Source organism: Thermobia domestica, chromosome 5, assembly GCF_964235325.1.
Source record: "Thermobia domestica chromosome 5, izTheDome1.hap1.1, whole genome shotgun sequence".
In the NCBI taxonomy this organism is placed as follows: Eukaryota; Metazoa; Arthropoda; class Insecta; order Zygentoma; family Lepismatidae; genus Thermobia; species Thermobia domestica.
The window spans coordinates 218343538-218362656 of NC_137458.1; the positions used below are offsets into that span (position 1 = coordinate 218343538).

The window sequence follows — 19119 nt, forward strand, 5'->3', positions numbered from 1 at the left end:
CGTTGCACCATCATGTTTCGTCTTCAGAACAGCTCTGATGCGACTGGGAATAGATTGATCGAGGTCGTGGATGGTAACAGTTGAAATACTATAGCATTCTGCGTGCACTGCATCATTTAGTTCCATGAGAGAGGGTGGAGGCAGAAAACTGCTCTGGATTCGTGTCTCAAAACGAACCATAGATAGATGTTCAAGTATGTTCAGGGCAAGGAAGTGTTTATCCTGATAATTCTCAAACCACGCCATAAAAGCTTTAGGTGTGTGAGTAGGGTCATTACCATCTGAAATATGGTAAAGGAAAAATAGGAAAAACTCCGTTCCCAGGAAGCCACTGCGCAACACTGCAGGACGCCACGAGCCAGGTCGGGTGAGTCCATTCTGCCGGGAGGTGGGAAGGAACGAAATCGGCCAAACGTAGGCTGAACAACCTCTGTAGCTTTAAACCAAGACTGCTTCTTGAATAAGAAGTAATAAACATGTTTAATTGTTTCGTTGATATTTCACTGTGCCACTGCGCTGTTTAGTAAGGTCTTTTGCATTTGCTTGTAACACGTTCTCATCACAGCAATTTGTTCTCAGAAGCATCCGTTCGGACTCATCCAAGCAGACGACGAGATTAGAGGACTTCCTTTCTCCTATCGGATTGATTGTTTCTGTGGTTCTTTAAAACTTGTGTTTGTTATGATTCACAACTAAACTTCGCTACAGTGCACACTAATATACAAAAACACACACTTGTGCTCGTATGGAAGATATCACATCCGGGTTAGATTACTGTAATATTGGCGGAGAGACATAAACAAATGAAAAGATGTGAATAGAACGTTCTTAGTTATTCTGATGAAAGAAACCAATGGTTTCGGCCAGATGATACTATTAGACGATAGTACAAAAGAAGGATTTTGAAGAAAAGACCATGTTTTGTGTATAGTGAAATTACAAGGCCTTCTACAAGGAGCATCACATACCATCACGTAGTCGTGGCCGTCGAGAGGGATTCGTATGGCGCCCAGGGTCAGCGAGTATACAAAGGTTTTTGCGATTATTTTCTACTAATGCAAACTAAATAAAAGTCCTCATTATGCTCTCCTACAATGTCTTGTCTCACAAGTTACATGATGCTATCAAGAAAATGTAGACTGAATGGTCTAGAAATTCTACTTTGTAATGATCTTTACCTCGTTTCAGGGTGCATTTCTTTCGTGGTGAACAATTCAGTTCCGTGGAGTAATGAAGAATAGCATAACATAGCTAGAAGGTTTAAAACTTGTTTCATGGTATGTCATCACTGGCAGAATATTGAAGAATCATCTAATCGAACGAATTCAGGAATATGTTTCTATTGTAATGGATGGATCGAGCATGACGTAGCTCCAGGGGCGGCGATTCGGGAGGGGGGCAAGATGGGGCAGTTGCCCGCCCACTTTTTTGAAGTGACCCAGTTTTTGCATGTATTACTAGTTCATAGAAAAAATAGTGCCATTTAATATTTGTCGTTGCGTGAGTACGTATTGGTTATTTGTCTTCCCGTGGAGTTAAGAAAGCTACAGGAATTGCGTTTTAATTGCAATTAAAAGCAATTAATATTGCAATTGCGTATTTCTTTAAATGTCATAGGATATGCATCTAGTATTTACTGTCTTTCATTATGTAAACCGTAAGAGTAATAACATACATTTAATGGTATGGAATTTCATGTGTGGAATTAAAAATATAAGTTGTTTATTAATCCCCAGTTTCAATATAACTTCCACAAAACAAGCCTCATTATTCATTAGTTTGATTACTGTTATTCCTTCTATATATTTGTTTTGCAAATTTGTTATTAAATAATTTGATCACACAATATTCCAGACAGAATTGTAAGATTTTCATGAGCAAGCAATCAAATTTCTTCTTTCGTTATTTATGAGTCCTACTTGCGTTGCTCTTGTCAATTTACTTAATAAAATATGAAATACGATATATGGTATTTTAACTAAAAAGGATAGTATCCTATTAGTTATACATCCTTTCGTCAAACAGTGTTAAAAACAACCAGAAAAAGTAACATTGATATACAAATATTCAGATTATACCTTGCCCCCAACTTTTAACGTCCAATGGCCGCCACTGCGTAACTGCCAGTTTTTGTGAACTGATTTGTTTCCAGTAGATTCCAAAGAAATGTATTCTGTTTGCAAGATCATGCTTTGTGTTGACTTAAAAACATTATAAGGGTGGAGGGAATTGTATTTCTTGTCTAAAATTCCGAAACAATAAGCCTTAAAAGAATAAAAAGATCAAAAGTAAAGAACATAAGAAAACGTATTGTATGAAAATGCATCGGTAATGCTTTCTTTTCCTTGCACTTTCCTTGTCTCCGGACATGACGCCAGTGCGTGGTAGAAGAATGAACATTGATCACTGAAAAAATCTCAAACTTATGACTGATATTGATATTAGACGAGAAGTTATGTACAGTCATGTCCAAAATTATTGTCGCATGTCTATAAATATGTTGCTGTAGGAATATAATTTGATAATGAATTCGTCCCGTATTTCTTATAATGTTAGTATTGTATAATCGGCAAAGACATGTATGTGACAATTTCATGTCAAAAGAGCGGTAAATAAAAACAATAAAACGAAAATAAAACTTTCTTGTCCATTTAGCAACATTTTGTTTTATTCATTCTGATTTTGGTATTTATAATTCTTTTCCTATGAAATTTACCACAAATATACATTTCCCGATTATACACGTAGTATCAGTATTAATAGTACCCTGCAAAATTATCAAATTATATTCTTACAAGAAGACAGTTATAGATAATGCGACAATCATTTTGGACATGAGTGTACATCATTGCTTAAATGAAAATATATTATACTTAATATATTCGTTGGTTGCATACTCGATAAGTAATTAAACAAGAAATAATTATTGAATCATCTAGATTGAAAGAAGGAAATCAATGAAGAGTTTGTATTATTACTCTTAAAAGTATAATTGTTGTTATTATGTTATCTGATAAATTGCACTGATATATATATATATATATATATATATATATATATATATATTATATATATATATATATATATATATATATATATATATATATATATGAAGGCCACACTGTATTTATATTTTGAGCCTTGGCAATACTGATTGTAGTTAGGTGCCATTTTTTGTTTGCATAGAAACGTTTGACATTGTTGACCATAACGTACTTCAAATGTTTTGTCAGTAGCTTTATTTGTGTTGTTTACGTTGACTTGAAGATTGCGTGACAACAGAAAAATTGAATTAACTCGTGAAAATTTTCGTGCGATGATTTATTACGATTTTCGACAAGGATTATCAAGACAAGAGTGCATTGATCAACTTACTTCCACATTTGGCGCTGAAGCCCCATCCATTGCCACTGTGAAACGCTGGTATAACGATTTTACTCGTGGCCGCCATTCGCTCACTGTTGAAATTCGCGGAGGTCGTCCAAAATTAGTTGTTATACGGCTTGTAGACGATCCAATTAAGCTTGAACAAGACTCTTGTTCAAGACCATTCAAGACTATTTGATGATAAAAACATCAGCACTGACGTCATTTGTTCTTGAATTCAATAGTTTCGTTCAAGAAATTTCGTTTCGGTCCCGTTCTAAACAATTCAATTCAAGAGCATTCAATAGCCAATCAGCAGTCGAGTTTGAGTGCAGGAAAATACAAAACAAGTATGATGGCGTCGTGAGACTTAGCTGCAACAAAACAAGTATGATGGCGTCGTGAGACTTAGCTGCAGTTGAATAAATATGTTTTCGTTACTCTTTCTCATAATTATCTGATATTCTAAGTGTGTATTACAATAAAAAAAGCTCATATTTGCGCCGGAAGATGTTGTTAGTATTTTTTGTTGATAATAATCACGATTTATATAGTTACAATGCTTGCATGCTATCAACTTTTGTGAAATTTTGAGGCAATGAGAAGTATAAGCATTAATTTGAGAATTTAATATACAAGAATACCGGATGTCTGATAATATCAAATAATTGCGTACAGATTTATAATATGCTCGCAAAATGAAGTATCCTGGAAATGATTACATGTTATCCTACTGTAATCTAATTATTTTATCACGAAATCCACACGTAGTATTTGAGAAGTTATTTCTTAAGGTAGAGGTTGCTTTCACGCGTGCAGATTAATTTTACTAGTGCTTTCCCCTAAGGTACAAATGTGCATCCTAACATATGCTACATACAAGACTGTGCAAAAATAATAAAAAATAAATAAAATCGAAATGCTATTTAACAGTGTCGGGGCAGGAGCATTGAAGGAAGTTCACCGGAGAGTAGTCCGTACAGAGCAGGTGCGTCATCGACGGAGATTATAGTATAAGAATAAGAATCATGTATAAATTAGAATAGCGCAACAAACCCTTCACATCGTATTCACTCATGTGAACTGAACTATAACCCTTGTATTGATTTGACACTGGTAACATTAAACTTCTAAACATAAAATACTGGTTTCCTACAATATGCAGGCATGTTTCGACAGTGGGAATTATTACGGTATCTCAGATAATTCTCCTTCATACACACTCACACATTTTAACAGCATAATTACTATTCGTTTGACGGGTTATTCTTAACCAGTACGAAAACAGGGACAGATTTGTGAAGAAAGTCTGATGTAGATATGGGCGGTAAGTCCTGTAGCTGAAAAATATTATCATTGCTTCCTTTGGTTTTCTGTGATTTCAGCCTTTTCTTAAAACAGTCTTCGATGCTAAAGCATAAATAACATCAAATGGCAATCTTTGCCTCGTGATACACACAATTTTAGGAAACAGTTCGATTTTTTTTTTTTTTGAGTGTGGTTCTGTCATCAGCACGCCATTTGAAGAATCAGATTTTATTTAAAAAACTTAATATAGGGAACGATTTTATACCTCTTTTCTAAATTATTTAATATAATTATTAAATTACAAATGCCTGCAGAAAGTTACGAAAAATATGCTAATATTATAGCTATTCATGCGCAGGTTTGAACTAAATCATTCCGCAGTTTCGCTTTCATTTGTTTTCATAGTTATAGTCTCTTGTTTTGGATTGCCACCTATTAACAAGAATATAAAACAGATTCAATACCTCTATGCAGTAGCGTACCCAGGAATTTATTTCGGGGGGGGGTTCAAACTAAATATGAAGCTATTTTATATTAAAATTGCTAAAATTGCCCCTAAAATTAGGCTAAATTTTTAAAAAGTCGAAATTTCGGGGGGTCCGGACCCCCGTGTCCCCCCCCTTCCGTACGTCCCTGCCTCTATGGTCGTGTAAAAGTTGTTTCAAGTCCGTTCGAGACTCTTGTTCAAGTGTCTCGAACAATACTCCTTTGAACGTGTAAATTTGAGGTATTGAATGGTCTTGTTCAAGCTTTCTTGGATCGTCTACAAGCAGCATTATTCAAGAAAACATTGATGCTGTGCAAAACGTAATACTGCAAGATCGTCATGTGACATACTGTGAGATTGAGGCAACCCTAGGCATTAGTTCCACCGGCATATATAAAATATTACGTGATCATTTAGCTGCGAGAAAGATTTATTTTCGTTGGATTCCACATAATTTGACAAAAACTCAAAAAGAAGCTCGCGTCGATTGGTGCATACAGATGCTCAATAAATACAATGGCGGTGCTTCAAAAGACGTATATAAGATTGTAACAGGTTACGAATCATGGATATATGCATATGAGCCGGAACGTAAACAGCAGTCTACTTTATGGGTGTTTCAAGATGAACCAAATCCAACAAAAGTTGTTCGCGCTCGAAGCACATCGAAACAAATGGTCACCTGTTTTCTTTTTCTTCGGGACAACTGGTCATGTGGCAACTATGTCTTTAGAGGAACCTAGAACGGTCAATTCTGAATGGTACACAGTTTGTTTGCCGGAGGTCTTCGGTCAAATACGAAAAACAAACAAACACCGTCGGATCATTCTTCATCAAGACAATGCGAGCTCTCACACATCTCGTCTAACAACCGACTATTTGAACACTCAAAAAATCGAATTGATGGGTCATCCGCCTTACAGTCCAGCACCCAATGACTTCTTCGTGTTCCCGAATGTCAAGAATAGATTGCGTGGACAATGATTTGCGTCGGCGGAAGAAGCCGTTGATGCGTTCAAAAACTGTTATGGAGGTGTCTCAAGAAGATTGGGAAAAATGGTTCGAGCGAATGCAAAAGTGTATTGATCATAAAGGAGAATATTTCGAAAAACAATAAATCAGTTTTGAATGACAAATTACTGCTCTTTCATTGTTAGGCTCAAAATATAAGTAGTGGATCTCATATATATATATATATATATATATATATATATATATATATATATATATATATATATATATATATATATACTAAAAATGGTGCCCATGGACCACAGGATTATTCTACAAGTCAAAGCAATATATATATATATATATATATATATATATATTTGTATACCTATAGAGTCCTCGTCTGGAGACACAAATTGCACTATGTGGCAACATCGCAAATAAAGAACCTTAGATTAGTTCTACCAGTCTATCAAATACTTATATCGATTCTTTCCAGACAGCAGCTAAAGTCGATGTTGATTGATACTAGCATCACTTATTAGTGTAGCAATCGATTGAACTGCTTGTATTCGTAGAGTAATGCTAATGGTTCCAAGTTAATCTGCGACGTTGCCACATTGTGAAATTTTGATTCCCCATAGCGGCTAAAGAGCCCCGGAGGGCAAACCATCTTATAACATTTTCGCTTTGTTTTGGTCTGTAGAATAGTGCTCTGTGGTCCATGGGCACCATTTTTAGAACACCCGATATATATCACTTCTAATTTCTGAAAATATAGTGCAACACAGAAGTCAATTGGCAAATGGGCAACAGTAAAACAGTACAAAAATAATGTATAAATATATAATATATATTATATTATATATAAGATGCCTAATTATTGTACAAAATGACGTAATGACATGTTGGATTCATGTCTGTAATCTGAGTGACCGTGTCATTTCTCCCGTTAGGTAAGACAGCTACGTACCTAGTTGTGGAATGAAGGTATATGTTAGGTAACGACAAACAACACTCAGTACAGTGACAACACAGTGTAAGATTTGTTTTGTTTATTATATGGAGCTACAATAAGTAGGGAGTTGAAAGAAGAAAACTTTCTTGCGTAGTATTTCTAGTTGTACTATTAAGAGTATTTAAAATATGTTGAGTCCGGAACAGCGAGTGGAGTTAGTATTTCTCTGTAAAAACAAGTATAGAATAACACGAGAGGCTGCAGGTGGGTTTCATCATCATCATCTGGACATTCGAAAATTATCATATCAAAATGTAGCAAAATTATTGCATAAACTCCAGGCAACTCTTATTCATTGTATTTGACAGTAAAACCATGGCCTTTCCAAATCTGCTGTATCCGAATGGAATTTAATAACTATGATTGGCAAGAAGACGGTTAGCCGTAAAAGGTTAGTACATTATGTGGCTCGCGAAAGTTGTGTCAGTAGAGAATCTGTTAGCAGAAACTTAAATCGGCATATTTTCAGCCCTACAAATAACAGCATATACAGTCCGCAGCAAATAACCTGCAACATAAGCATGTAAGTTTATTGTGAAACTACGCCTAACAGCGCAGGGAATCAACATAACGCTAAGTGGCACGAACCATGCCAGGAGAAACCTCGTCGTTCTGAACTTCACACTTGTTTTGGAAGGAAAGAATTCGTCGTTTCACAATAAACTTACATCCTCATGTTGCAGGTTTTTTTTGCTGCGGACTGTACATACAATGAAAAGTGAAATGTACTGAAGAGGCGAATAGACTGTAACTGGATCACACACGAGTTGCATGCTGATCCATCCTTCCTTCAGTATGATCTGTTCAGTGACGAACGTCTGTCCTTTGAGGATGGACACACTCATACACAAAGTGCACGCTATTGGTCAAGTGACATCCCACGATGGATGCGTGACCAACCCTGGTGTTTCCAAAGTGTTGGTGTGCTCTGGCATACTGTACTATGGTTGTGAGATCACATTTCTTTGATGCTGACAACCGAAATATATATATGGGAAATTGCTGGACATCACGTTATTGAAGTTCTTTCATGATTTGTTACTCAATCAAAGATTATGGCTGTAGGTTGAACAAGATAGGGCAACAGGACATTATGCTCTTACAGTTCGGCAGAAATTAAATGTGATGTTCGATATGCACTATTGGGCGAAGCGGACCACAGTTATGGGCTGCACGTTTACTCGACCTCGCTTCTCTAGATTTTTTTCTATGGGGGTATATCAAGCAGCAAGTTTATAAGATAGAACCGATATCCGTCGATGTCTTTGGAACTAAAGATCACCCGTGTTATTCAGCACATCCCTCCTGCATCGCCTTTACGCGTCACAGAAAAATGTCGGGATCCCATCAGGCACTGCCTTGTTCACAGAAGATAAGGATAGCAGAAAAAGTAATAAAAACATGAAGGAAATAGAGAAGAATTTTATTTCTGTATTTTGCAGTTGTACTTACGTAATGTGTGTAATGGATATTTGCTCATGAAAGACATTAAAATATCAGACTTCACTTCTTTCACAAGAGAACATATTGTTGATTTAATAGATATAGCTACCATTATCTAGTAAATATTTGCGAAATACATAAAAGAAGTTAAGAAAGAAAGGTCAGTATTATACAGTGTATATTTAAAGTGTAGAAAAGATTAAAAAAATGATAGATTGAAACTGTAGTAAGGTAGTGTTATCATCTTAACAAGTCTGTTATTTGTTTATTCCGATCGTAAGAATAGTCATTTTCTTAATTCGTTTTATTCTGTTTGTAGTGCTGCGTTTGATACAGTAAGCCAGCAAAACGTTGCCATAAAGAAACTGAGCCGCCCCTTCCAGAACGTTACACATGCCAAAAGAGCGTACAGGGAATTTAAACTTATGAAATTAGTAAATCACAAGAATGTAAGTATTCCTTAAAGTTGTGTGTGTGTTTTATTTAAATTAGAAACTAATATGTATATTTGATTATTTTTAAATAATTGTATGCATTTTATGTGTTGCCCTTCGCAGATAAAAGAATACTCGAGTGATCATAGATACATTGTGGAACATATCACATTAATGGAGATCTAGGAACTCTCCGTCATGGAAGTCGCAAAACTAATCCTAGTTAAAAGATTGACACCACATTTATCTGCTGCGTCGTACATAACTATTTTTTTTTTCAAATCCTAAAATACAGGATTAGTAGAATTTTAGAAAGGCTTGTTGTAAGCAAAATTAATAACTTTTATTAATTAGTAACATATTGTGATAACAAAACAAGGTAAATTCTTGTAAGAAGCACTTTAAAAAGATTACAAACTAATACAAGCATTAAACGTAGTATGCTACGGTTAGATTCCTTTTAAATGGTTTAATAAGATACATTTATTATTATTATTAGTAGTAGTAGTAGTAGTATTAGTATTATCATTATTCAACGAAATTACCAATTCATGCCTGATAATATTAGGCTATCTTATATATAATAAATGCAAAAGGTACTCAGTTTGCTGTTTTCTAAGAGCAACAAGATGAGTATCTCTTGACTATCTTTACAATATCATCAAACATCAACACAATATAATGCGTTCTAAATTGCAGAGAAAATGAAATAATAAGTATGATAGTTTCAATCCTAAAACAAATCGATTTTTAAAAAAATAAATTAAAAAGCCCTCAGAAATAATGTTGAATTTAAAAGGTAATTAAAATCTGCGTGTTCATTGGCACAGAAACCCAACTAGTCAAAGTGGATTGTTAAAGAAAGACACTGTCATATATATATATATATATATATATATATATATATATATATATATATATATATATATATATATATATATATATATATATATATATAAGAACTTATTAAAGACGTAGTATTATCACTAAGATCAATGTATTATTTCTCATAATGTTCTGAAGGGTCTTATGCGGTAGAAATAAATGAGAAAGTGCTCCAATCTGTTCGTGCCTTATGGAAAAGATATGAGGAAGCCATGAAGGAAACGTTTGCCGAAGAGAATGCAATTAAGTCGAGGGGCTAAGCAAGTTAACATATTAGATAGTAAGAAAGCAAAGTTATCAGTAGAGACCTATCTGGAAACAGGAGATAGTAAGTTAGAAATTGTCACTTGAAAAAAATCTCTTCTGTAACACAATAAATACTTGTTTATTATATCATTCTGTTGCTAGTTGCAGTTTGATGTTCTACGTATATCATGTTCTTTACGTATTTATATCTCATCAAAAAATAGATAGGAAAGCAGAGAGTGGATTGAGCTTTTTTCTGTACCTTTTGCATACACACAAAAATTTCTTTTTCTTTGAGTTGTAGTATTCATAACTTCTTAAGAAAAAATGTAGAAATGCAGCCTGGAAACTGCACTGTGGGAGTAGACATGGAAAGGTCGGGGGAAATACGTTATCGTTGTATTATTATTATTATTATTATTATTATTATTATTACTAGCAGCGTTCACCCCGCTTCGCTGCGGTCACCCCGGAACGCAATAAACGTTGTTACTTAGATAATTTTTACTTTTTCGCTTTCAAGTGATATGATAAAAACCATAGAAGATTGCATTAAATGTTAACATTATATCGCCTGTCATTTATGTTAACCCGCCCCGCTTCGCTGCGGTCACCCCGGAACGCAATAAACTTTGTTACTTAGATAATTTTTACTTTTTCGCTTTCAAGTGATTGCAGTAAATGTTAACATTATAGCGCCTGTCATTTATGTTAACCCGCCGAGTGACACGGTCATGCGGGTTGCATATAAATACGTTTATTTTTACCTATGATGATCTAACAAAGGATTTGTACGTTATGGACACTTGAATGGTCAATTATCTCAAGACACTGGTAATTAAAAATTAAAGTGATATGATAAAAACCATCTAGGGTCCAAATCCTAATAACCCCCCAAAAATAAAAGAAATTGGTTCAGCCGTATTAGCGTGATGAGGGAACAAAGGATTTGTACGTTCTCTTTTATATATATAGATTATTATTATTATTATTATTTGGTGTTTAATACGCGGTATGTATATTACTTTCGGAAGCACACTATGCAGTTGCCACTTTTTCTTTCTAAGAAAAAAATGTGAATTTCATGTAGACGTGTAGATTTGTAGAAGAAACAATACAGTTTTTGTTCGTGTTAATATTTTCAGAAGAAACAGAAATTGTACAAGATTCATTTGTATAACCAGCTGCCAAGTAATTCTCATTAATTGAAGCTTGCATCTATCATTCCACGTAATATGCTTTGTGTATCTGTTCATGATAACGCGTGAACTTATCTGATTTTAGTGGAAGTTGGTGTGAGCTTTAAATTGCTGGAGTCGAAGTCGGTCCGTATTAAGGGGATGAATTCGACCTCAAATTGAACATTTGCGCGTGTATATAATATGATGTCTAAAGTTTTCCACATTAATTTTCGTAAAAATAATTAAATTTTGATTAAATATACGTGTTTTTTGAGGCTTTATAATTACATCCATTCTTGAGGATTGGAATCTATGAAGAATAAAGGGTTGAATTGAATTCCTATTTAAGTAATAGTAATAAGCCTCGTAACTAATATGTATGTTTCGTTAAAAAAAAAAAAAATCCTATCATATAACATAGTTTGCTGTCTTCTGGATTTAGGAGTTATCAATATTCCAAGGTGCTGACATCAATCAGGATAAGGGTAAATTAACTTAAAGAAAAACACTTCTAGCAATAACTTCCTTAATGAAAAGAATGGGTCACCGTGTCATAATGTTAAACTGTAGTTATTTCTAAAATATTTATTTAATGAACTATGGACAAAATTAAGATTACCTTACAGTAAAACACCCTTTCTGGATTATTCCGAACTAAATGTTGACTATGCCATATTTTAGTATTAATAATGGAATATTTATTCATAAAATATCAAGAAAATAATCGTAGACGTTTTCGAGAAAATTGTTGTAACAACCTATTTCTCTCGCAATTTTGTGAGAAAAATTAGTAGAGTTATCAACAAAATATATATATTTATGAAATATGAACTAAATTGCGTGAGTCGTGTCTGAAAATATTGATCGAAATGCTTAATCCTAGAAACAAACTATTACTGTATTTCTTCAAGAAAAATGACTTACAAGCGTTAAAAGTATAGTAAAATAAATAGAAAAGTAAGGTTGTAGTAAAATATTAATTTATAGGTGTAAACCTAAGCATTATAGCCATTTTGCAGAAAATAGCAACATCTGATTTCTTCCTTCCAGTGCGTGTTTTGGAAGGTAGGAGGAAGGAGATTCGGAACTCTTAATTTGGAGAATGTAATTTAAACCTTAAATACATACATTGGGATGAACGGCTTCTAAAATTTAATGTTATATAAAAACCTTAAAAGTATTCCTGGGGCCATCATATTTATTCGATCCACGTATATATTAGAAACCACAGACTAGTGGCCTTTCCAGAAGACTTGTAAGAAAAACTAAAAGCATTATGAGTAGGAGTATCTTCAATGGCTACGATAAGATTACCTTACATTGTTGACAGAAGCACGCTTTTTAGGGTTGCAAAACTTGAAATTTAGTTAAATACGGAAAAAAGGATTAAGGTATTTCCAGATGGGTTTCATTTCCATTGTTTCCGTGTGAGACTTCTAGATTACTAAAAATTTCTAAAATAAATAAATAAATAAAATCTGTCAAAAACCAGCGTTAAATTTGGAAAGGAGTCTTGGTCAGTGCAAGACTTATTTTGTGGTTAAAACTCTAGTGACATTTACCAATGTTAGTATGTAAATGTGTTAATATTATGTTCATGCAAAACTGCATAGCAATGACTAAAAGAAATATTAACACTAGACTGAAGGAGCACATTAGAGAGTCTAGTAAAGATAAAGAAGTTATTTCAGAGCTATTGAAGCATCTAAAGAGACCAAAATCTTTCAAGATGTTACTGTTTTGTACCATGCAACTTCTCAAATGGAGAGAAATTTATTTGGGGCATACTACATTTGAACAAATAATCTGACTCTTAACACAGGAAAAGATAATCATGACAAAGATTAGAATAATATTATTACAAGTTTAATCAACAAAAGTTAAATTACTAACAAGTTTAAAAAAAAAAATTCTACGATTATACGTTATTAGCTTTTATATAAAAAAAATTATCTATGTGTATAATTATAAAATTCACCAGTTTGAACATAAATATGTATTCGGCAACAGTAAATATCCCAAGACACTTCCAAAATTGCTTCATACGCTTTTCGACATGGTTTGTGTGTCGTTGGATCAATTCTACTAAAGGCCCTTGTATTGAAGAATTTATGAATTTTTAATATCTGTAAGTAAACATTAGAAAGTTCTGAAGAAATAACCAACTTTACAAAATGTTAACTACTTATACTAGCAGTGGTGCTTTTTCTTTCTTTCTTTAAGTAAGTGGAATGAAAAAGAAGGAAGAAGAAATCGCAAAGTTGGAAACATAGTTATTTAAAGTGGCGGAGTGTCTTTAATAGGAAGTATTCGTATGAAGCAAAAGTCCCGTCAAATAATATGAAAACCATCGTTAATATCAAAAGAACAATACTTAGTTTCAGTTATTATATAAATTAACTGTATATTATGTTCCATATTTTATTACATGAAAATTCGTTAAAAAAAATTATAGTAGTAATTTCTAGTATTAGTACTCAAATTGTGAATGTCAGTATAACATAATTGACTTTTTAGAAGCATTTATTGCATTCTGTATTTAAGAACGAGGTTCATTTTACTTAGTGCCAAAAGTCATGGGATTCGTACCTAATAACGTGTCGGACCACCTCGAGCACGGCGAATTGAAACAACATGACGTGGTATAGACGCTACATATCGCTGGTAGTCCGCTGGAGGGAGATACACCCATGCAACCTCGACTGTTGTCCACATTTCAGTTGTTTCGCAGGTAGGGATCCTGTGCGCAAATTACTTGTTCGATAATACCCTACATATACTCGATAGGGTCCGATTCCGGATATCTAGTGGGACAAACCATGTATTGAAAGTGGCCAGAATGTTCTTCAAAATAATCACACACAACTACGGCCCGATGACAGGGCGCATTGTCATCCTGGATAATCCCATTGTTGACAGGTACATGAGGTCCATAAAGGGCTGGAGATAGCCACTAAGCAGCTGAACATAACGATGACTGGTCTATGTCCGACTCAAATGGACCAGAGAACCCAAACCATGCTATGTAAACACGCTCCAAACCATTACAGACCCGTACAGCACCTTGCTGAAAACTTGGATTCATTGCTTCAAGGGGTTGCGCTACACCCGAACTGTACTATCCGAGCGTACCAACTGGAAACGTTACTCTGTCCACGCTGCATTTTGCCTGTCATCTATTGCCAAATCAACGTGTCCCCGAGCCCATGTGAGTCAACGCTACCGATAGTCAGCGGTTAGTAGTGGCACTTGTGTCGATCTGCGGCTGCTATATTCCGTGATGACCAAACTTCGGTGCACTGACCTCTGAGACACGTTGCTGGGACATCCTGCATTGATTCGTGCTATTAGTTCATGTACTGTAACATGCCCTGTTTGCGCGCTGTTTGGCCGGACGAGTTTGCTCAGGCCTCATCGGTCACGATCATTCAACACATGTGGGCAGCAACTTCATTGTCCCCTATATATCGTAATACCTCCAACGCAGTACTCACGGCCCATCCTTAACACTGTGAAACGAGAATAATTCAATGTCCAGACAACTTCTGACTCTAATACCTCATTCATCTAACACCAACCATCATCTTGCGCTTAAATATCGATTCCTGAAATATTCCAGTTTCCATCAGTTGTCATCTCGGCGATTCACGACGTTTTACTGTACTTACAAAAATCCAACTGACAGCACTGAAACTGTTTCGTTCCATTCGAGCGGTTTTCCGTGATGTTCCCACGACTTCAGCTAGTTCAATGCCATTATCCCATGACTTTTGGCATTTAAATACATATCTGCATTCTTTTTTGTGTAAAAGTATAAGAAAACTTAATTTTTTTTTTCAAATAATAATTCTGCGTTTTAAGGTCTGTTAAATAAAACGTTGTTAGTATACAGGGTCTTCCAGGAGGAAATGACATTACTTTGGAAAATGATAGGATGAGTAATTCTAAGCAAAAAATCTAATTTGAACACGAGTCCAATTTTGAACGATAACTGAGACACGAACAGAAATAAAAATGAAATACAAAAACGTGAACAAAGACAGTATGTAAAACATGGAGATGTAAAGGTACTTGTGTAAGTAAATGCTAGAAGGGACATGTTGATACTAATTGCTACTATATTTTTTTTTGGTATTGCTGTAATTAGTACGTGATAATTAAGTAATTTGGCAAGTAATTGATGGTTAAAAATACAATGTTAACATGTGCTAGTCAGTACTGATATGAACGGTTGTAACGAGATGAAAAGGACACATAGCAAATTAAAGAGGATTCTTAAGTACCGCCACTGACATCAATATATTTCTGAGCGCGTCGAAGCACATATTGTGTTACACTACAAAGCTCCTGATGATATCCAAGGATTAATTCAGTAGCATTCATAATGCGAACTTGCAGTTCATCTCTTGTATTCACCCTTTTCCGGTAAACCTCCTGTTTTATCCATCTCGTAAGCAAAAATCAAGAGGAGTGAGGACAAGAGGACGAGCTGGCCAGGTAACCAGACTATTACGATTAATCCATCGATTAGGGTAGGAAACATTCAGATGTTTGATCAATTGACTGACATGAGCCGGCACTTCGTCATGCTGCAAGATGAGCTCTGCTATGTGAGTAGAGGAACATCATTTAATTGGTTCTTCAGGTCGGTTTATAACAGATGAAGGTACGCATAGGATTCATGCATTCATGGATAGTGAGGAATCAAGAATGTCTCCAATCATGCCACACCATACGTTAAAGAAAAATCTGTCTTGATACTCTGTGACAAAGGGTGCGGTAGAATTTTTCCTGATCCAAATGTATGTACTACCCAGGGGTGTAGCCAGCAGGTTTGTGTAGGGGGGGCGTCGTTTTTGAGGGGGGGCCAGCTAAAATGTACAAAGTCAAAAAAAGTGTTGCAGCTAGTGTTTTTGAGGCCTGAAAGAAAGGGAAATTTTGGTTTTCTTTTGGAAAACTAAAAACACTATTTTAGCTTCTTCTTCTTCTTCTTCTTCTTCTTCTTCTTCTTCTTATTATTATTATTATTATTATTATTATTATTATTATTATTATTATTATTATTATTATTATTATTATTATTATTATTATTATTACCCATAAATTATATTCAAGACAGTTTTTATTATGCTTAATCAAGAACTACTGCCCGGGACCAAACGCTATACTTTTGTGCATAACTATAAAGGTAACCAAGAAAGTTCTGTCCCTTTTCGTGGAGGTCTGTGTTCAATTGGACCTCACACCTTGAGCTGAATGCGAGTGGAGATAAGGCGAACGTCAGTTGTTGCTGTGGGTATATCCAACATACTACCTGGTTGTGGCACTTCAGACACACCGTGAACTTGCGTAAAGACAGAGGGAACATGGTATATCCACAGAGCGTCATAAGAGCATGTATGCTGAACGAGTTCAAATGGAGGTCAAACGCCGCTGTAGCGGGATAGAAGATATGCCAGGCCTTTGGTGAGGGTGTCGTGACGACGCGGACATTGCAACGATGGTTTAACAAGTTTAAGGACGATAACAAAACTCCCGAAAACACCACGTGCCAGAAGACCAACACATGTACGAAGAGGAACTGGGACTACAATTCAGTGTGTGGAGAAACCATTCGGCAGCACATCCATCAACTTGTGAAGCACTACAAGTTGGGTCGATGGGTCTCACATATTTTGACTCCGGGCCAGAAGGCAACGCGGCAGTTGCCTGTGTTTATTTACTGTTTCGGAGCCATTTCTGGACAGGGCGTTGACATGTGATAAAAAGTGTGTCCTATGCGAAGCTCCACGGCGCCGTCATCATTGGTTAGCATTCCAGGAACCGATTTCAAAACAGCCGAAACCAGCACTATACCAGAATAAGGTCCTTCTGTGTGTTTGGTGTATCGTGCATCGGGAACTGCTACCATCTGGTCACAGTATCAATGCAACTGTGTAGTATCAGCAGTTGAGCTGTGCTCAACAAAAACCCAAAACTCTGGAGCCATCACTTCTGAATTGCAAATGTGTCCTCGTTTACGGGACAACGCTAAGTCCTACGTGGCTAGGATGATTCAGGACACCATTTTCCGCCTTGGATGGGAAACAGTATTGCAACCACTATATTCCCCGGGTATTGCACCGTCCGATTATCACCTGTTCCATTCTTTGGACAATTACCTTAGAGGACGCCAGTTCAAATTGCTAGTAAAAGTCCAAAATGCACCTGATACTTTCTTCGTTTCACGGCCCACCAAATTCTACCGTGATGGATTCCATGGTCTTCCAGAATGTTTTCAGAAGGTCGTCAATGCTGATGGGGACTACTTTTGATCTTCCAGGTTAGGTGACATATCGATGTTCGAAGGTGGTGGGTGAAAAAGCAACAAAACTTTTCTTGGTTACCTTTATATTAAAATTTAAGACCTTGTATACAAAACCTATCTACACAAGATGGATTTTCTTTGAAATTTCACTTAATTTTTTTACGGTTTCCTGACAAAAATATGTATTTATTATTCGTGACTAAAAAAACATAACTATTTTATTATACTGAGTAGTAATAAAAGAGAGAGCGAATGAAATTCAAATTGAATAAAAGCATTGTTTCTCACCAAATTTTCCATCCTCTATGTCTTTTAAAACACTTATTAAAGCATATAAAAATATACTGTACTTACAAATCAGTTTAGTACCTTTGTTTTATGGCTGTATTTGTAGTACCTTGTTAAAACGTTTGTCTTCAAACTGTCAAATATAAATCGCAGTAAATTGTGTAATCTGCTGTCACAAAAAAGTATCCTATTTTTCGATCGGTATAAGGAAGAAATACTATACTATTTTTCGATCGGTATGGAAAAAGCAATATCTCTCCATACTATTTTATCATAAATTATTAATTGTCAATAAACTTTGTTACTTTTAAATGAATGAAGCGAGATAATTTTACTATGATGTTTTAAAAGCTGGTCATTTGGGGGGGGGGCAGGAAACCATTTGTGGGGGCCTGGCCCCGATGGACCCCCTTGGTTACACCCCTGGTACTACCGCTATTATTCATTCTGGTACGAGTGAAGGTCGACTCATCAGTGAATAAAATGTATGGCACATGTGCTGCATTGTGTAGTAATCAACGACAAAATTGAAGGGAGGAAGCGTAATCAGCAGGATGTAAGTACTGCACCAGTTGGTATGAGATTGATACAAATTCTTCGCATGTAGTGTCCGCCACACACGAGTATGTGGAATTACCCACACGTCCTTACGTTCGCTTGGTACTTGTGGTAAGCCTTCGTTGCACTAGGGCAATTATATCCCCCTGTTCTTCTACTGATTGCCTGGTTTCACGTTCGGAAGTCACTGTAGCGCTGGAAACTGTTCCACGCTCTCTCAGTGCAGAAACATATTAGTAAACATTGTCTTCTTAGCGTTCTAAGAAATGGAAAATGCCTCTTGTATTCTTCAACAGCCAGCAGCCGCTTGAAAATTTAAATTCGGACATAAGCATCATGTCCGCATACTCCTCATCCGTGTATGTAGGTACCATATGACGGTAACTGTATGTGAAATGTTTCGGAAGTCACAGATGCACGTTTGGCAGGTAGCCTCTCACATAACGCTGTAGGTGTGACGCTTCGATGAATAACGATCACATGTGGTGTCACATGTTGACAAACTTGCGAATTCTGTATAGAAACCTTCCTAATTGACAATCATTTTAACAGGCATAAACCTCGAAACTATTATCCAGTAATAGTTTGGGAATGTGCTAGTTTACCAAGTAGCTACCATGTAGCACCTACCTACTTCAATAAATTAT

At 35.6% G+C, this 19119-nt stretch overlaps 1 protein-coding gene across 4 annotated transcripts in view; it reads left to right on the plus strand.

Moving 5' to 3' along the window:
• The window catches only part of bsk (mitogen-activated protein kinase dJNK), a 441364-nt gene that overhangs the window by 376369 nt on the left and 45876 nt on the right, over positions 1-19119 (plus strand). For all 4 annotated transcript variants that reach the window (XM_081759702.1, XM_081759701.1, XM_081759704.1 and 1 more), the window contains one exon: positions 8893-9022. In XM_081759702.1, the coding sequence (XP_081615828.1) occupies positions 8893-9022 (130 nt within the window). The remainder of the gene's footprint in view (positions 1-8892; positions 9023-19119) is intronic.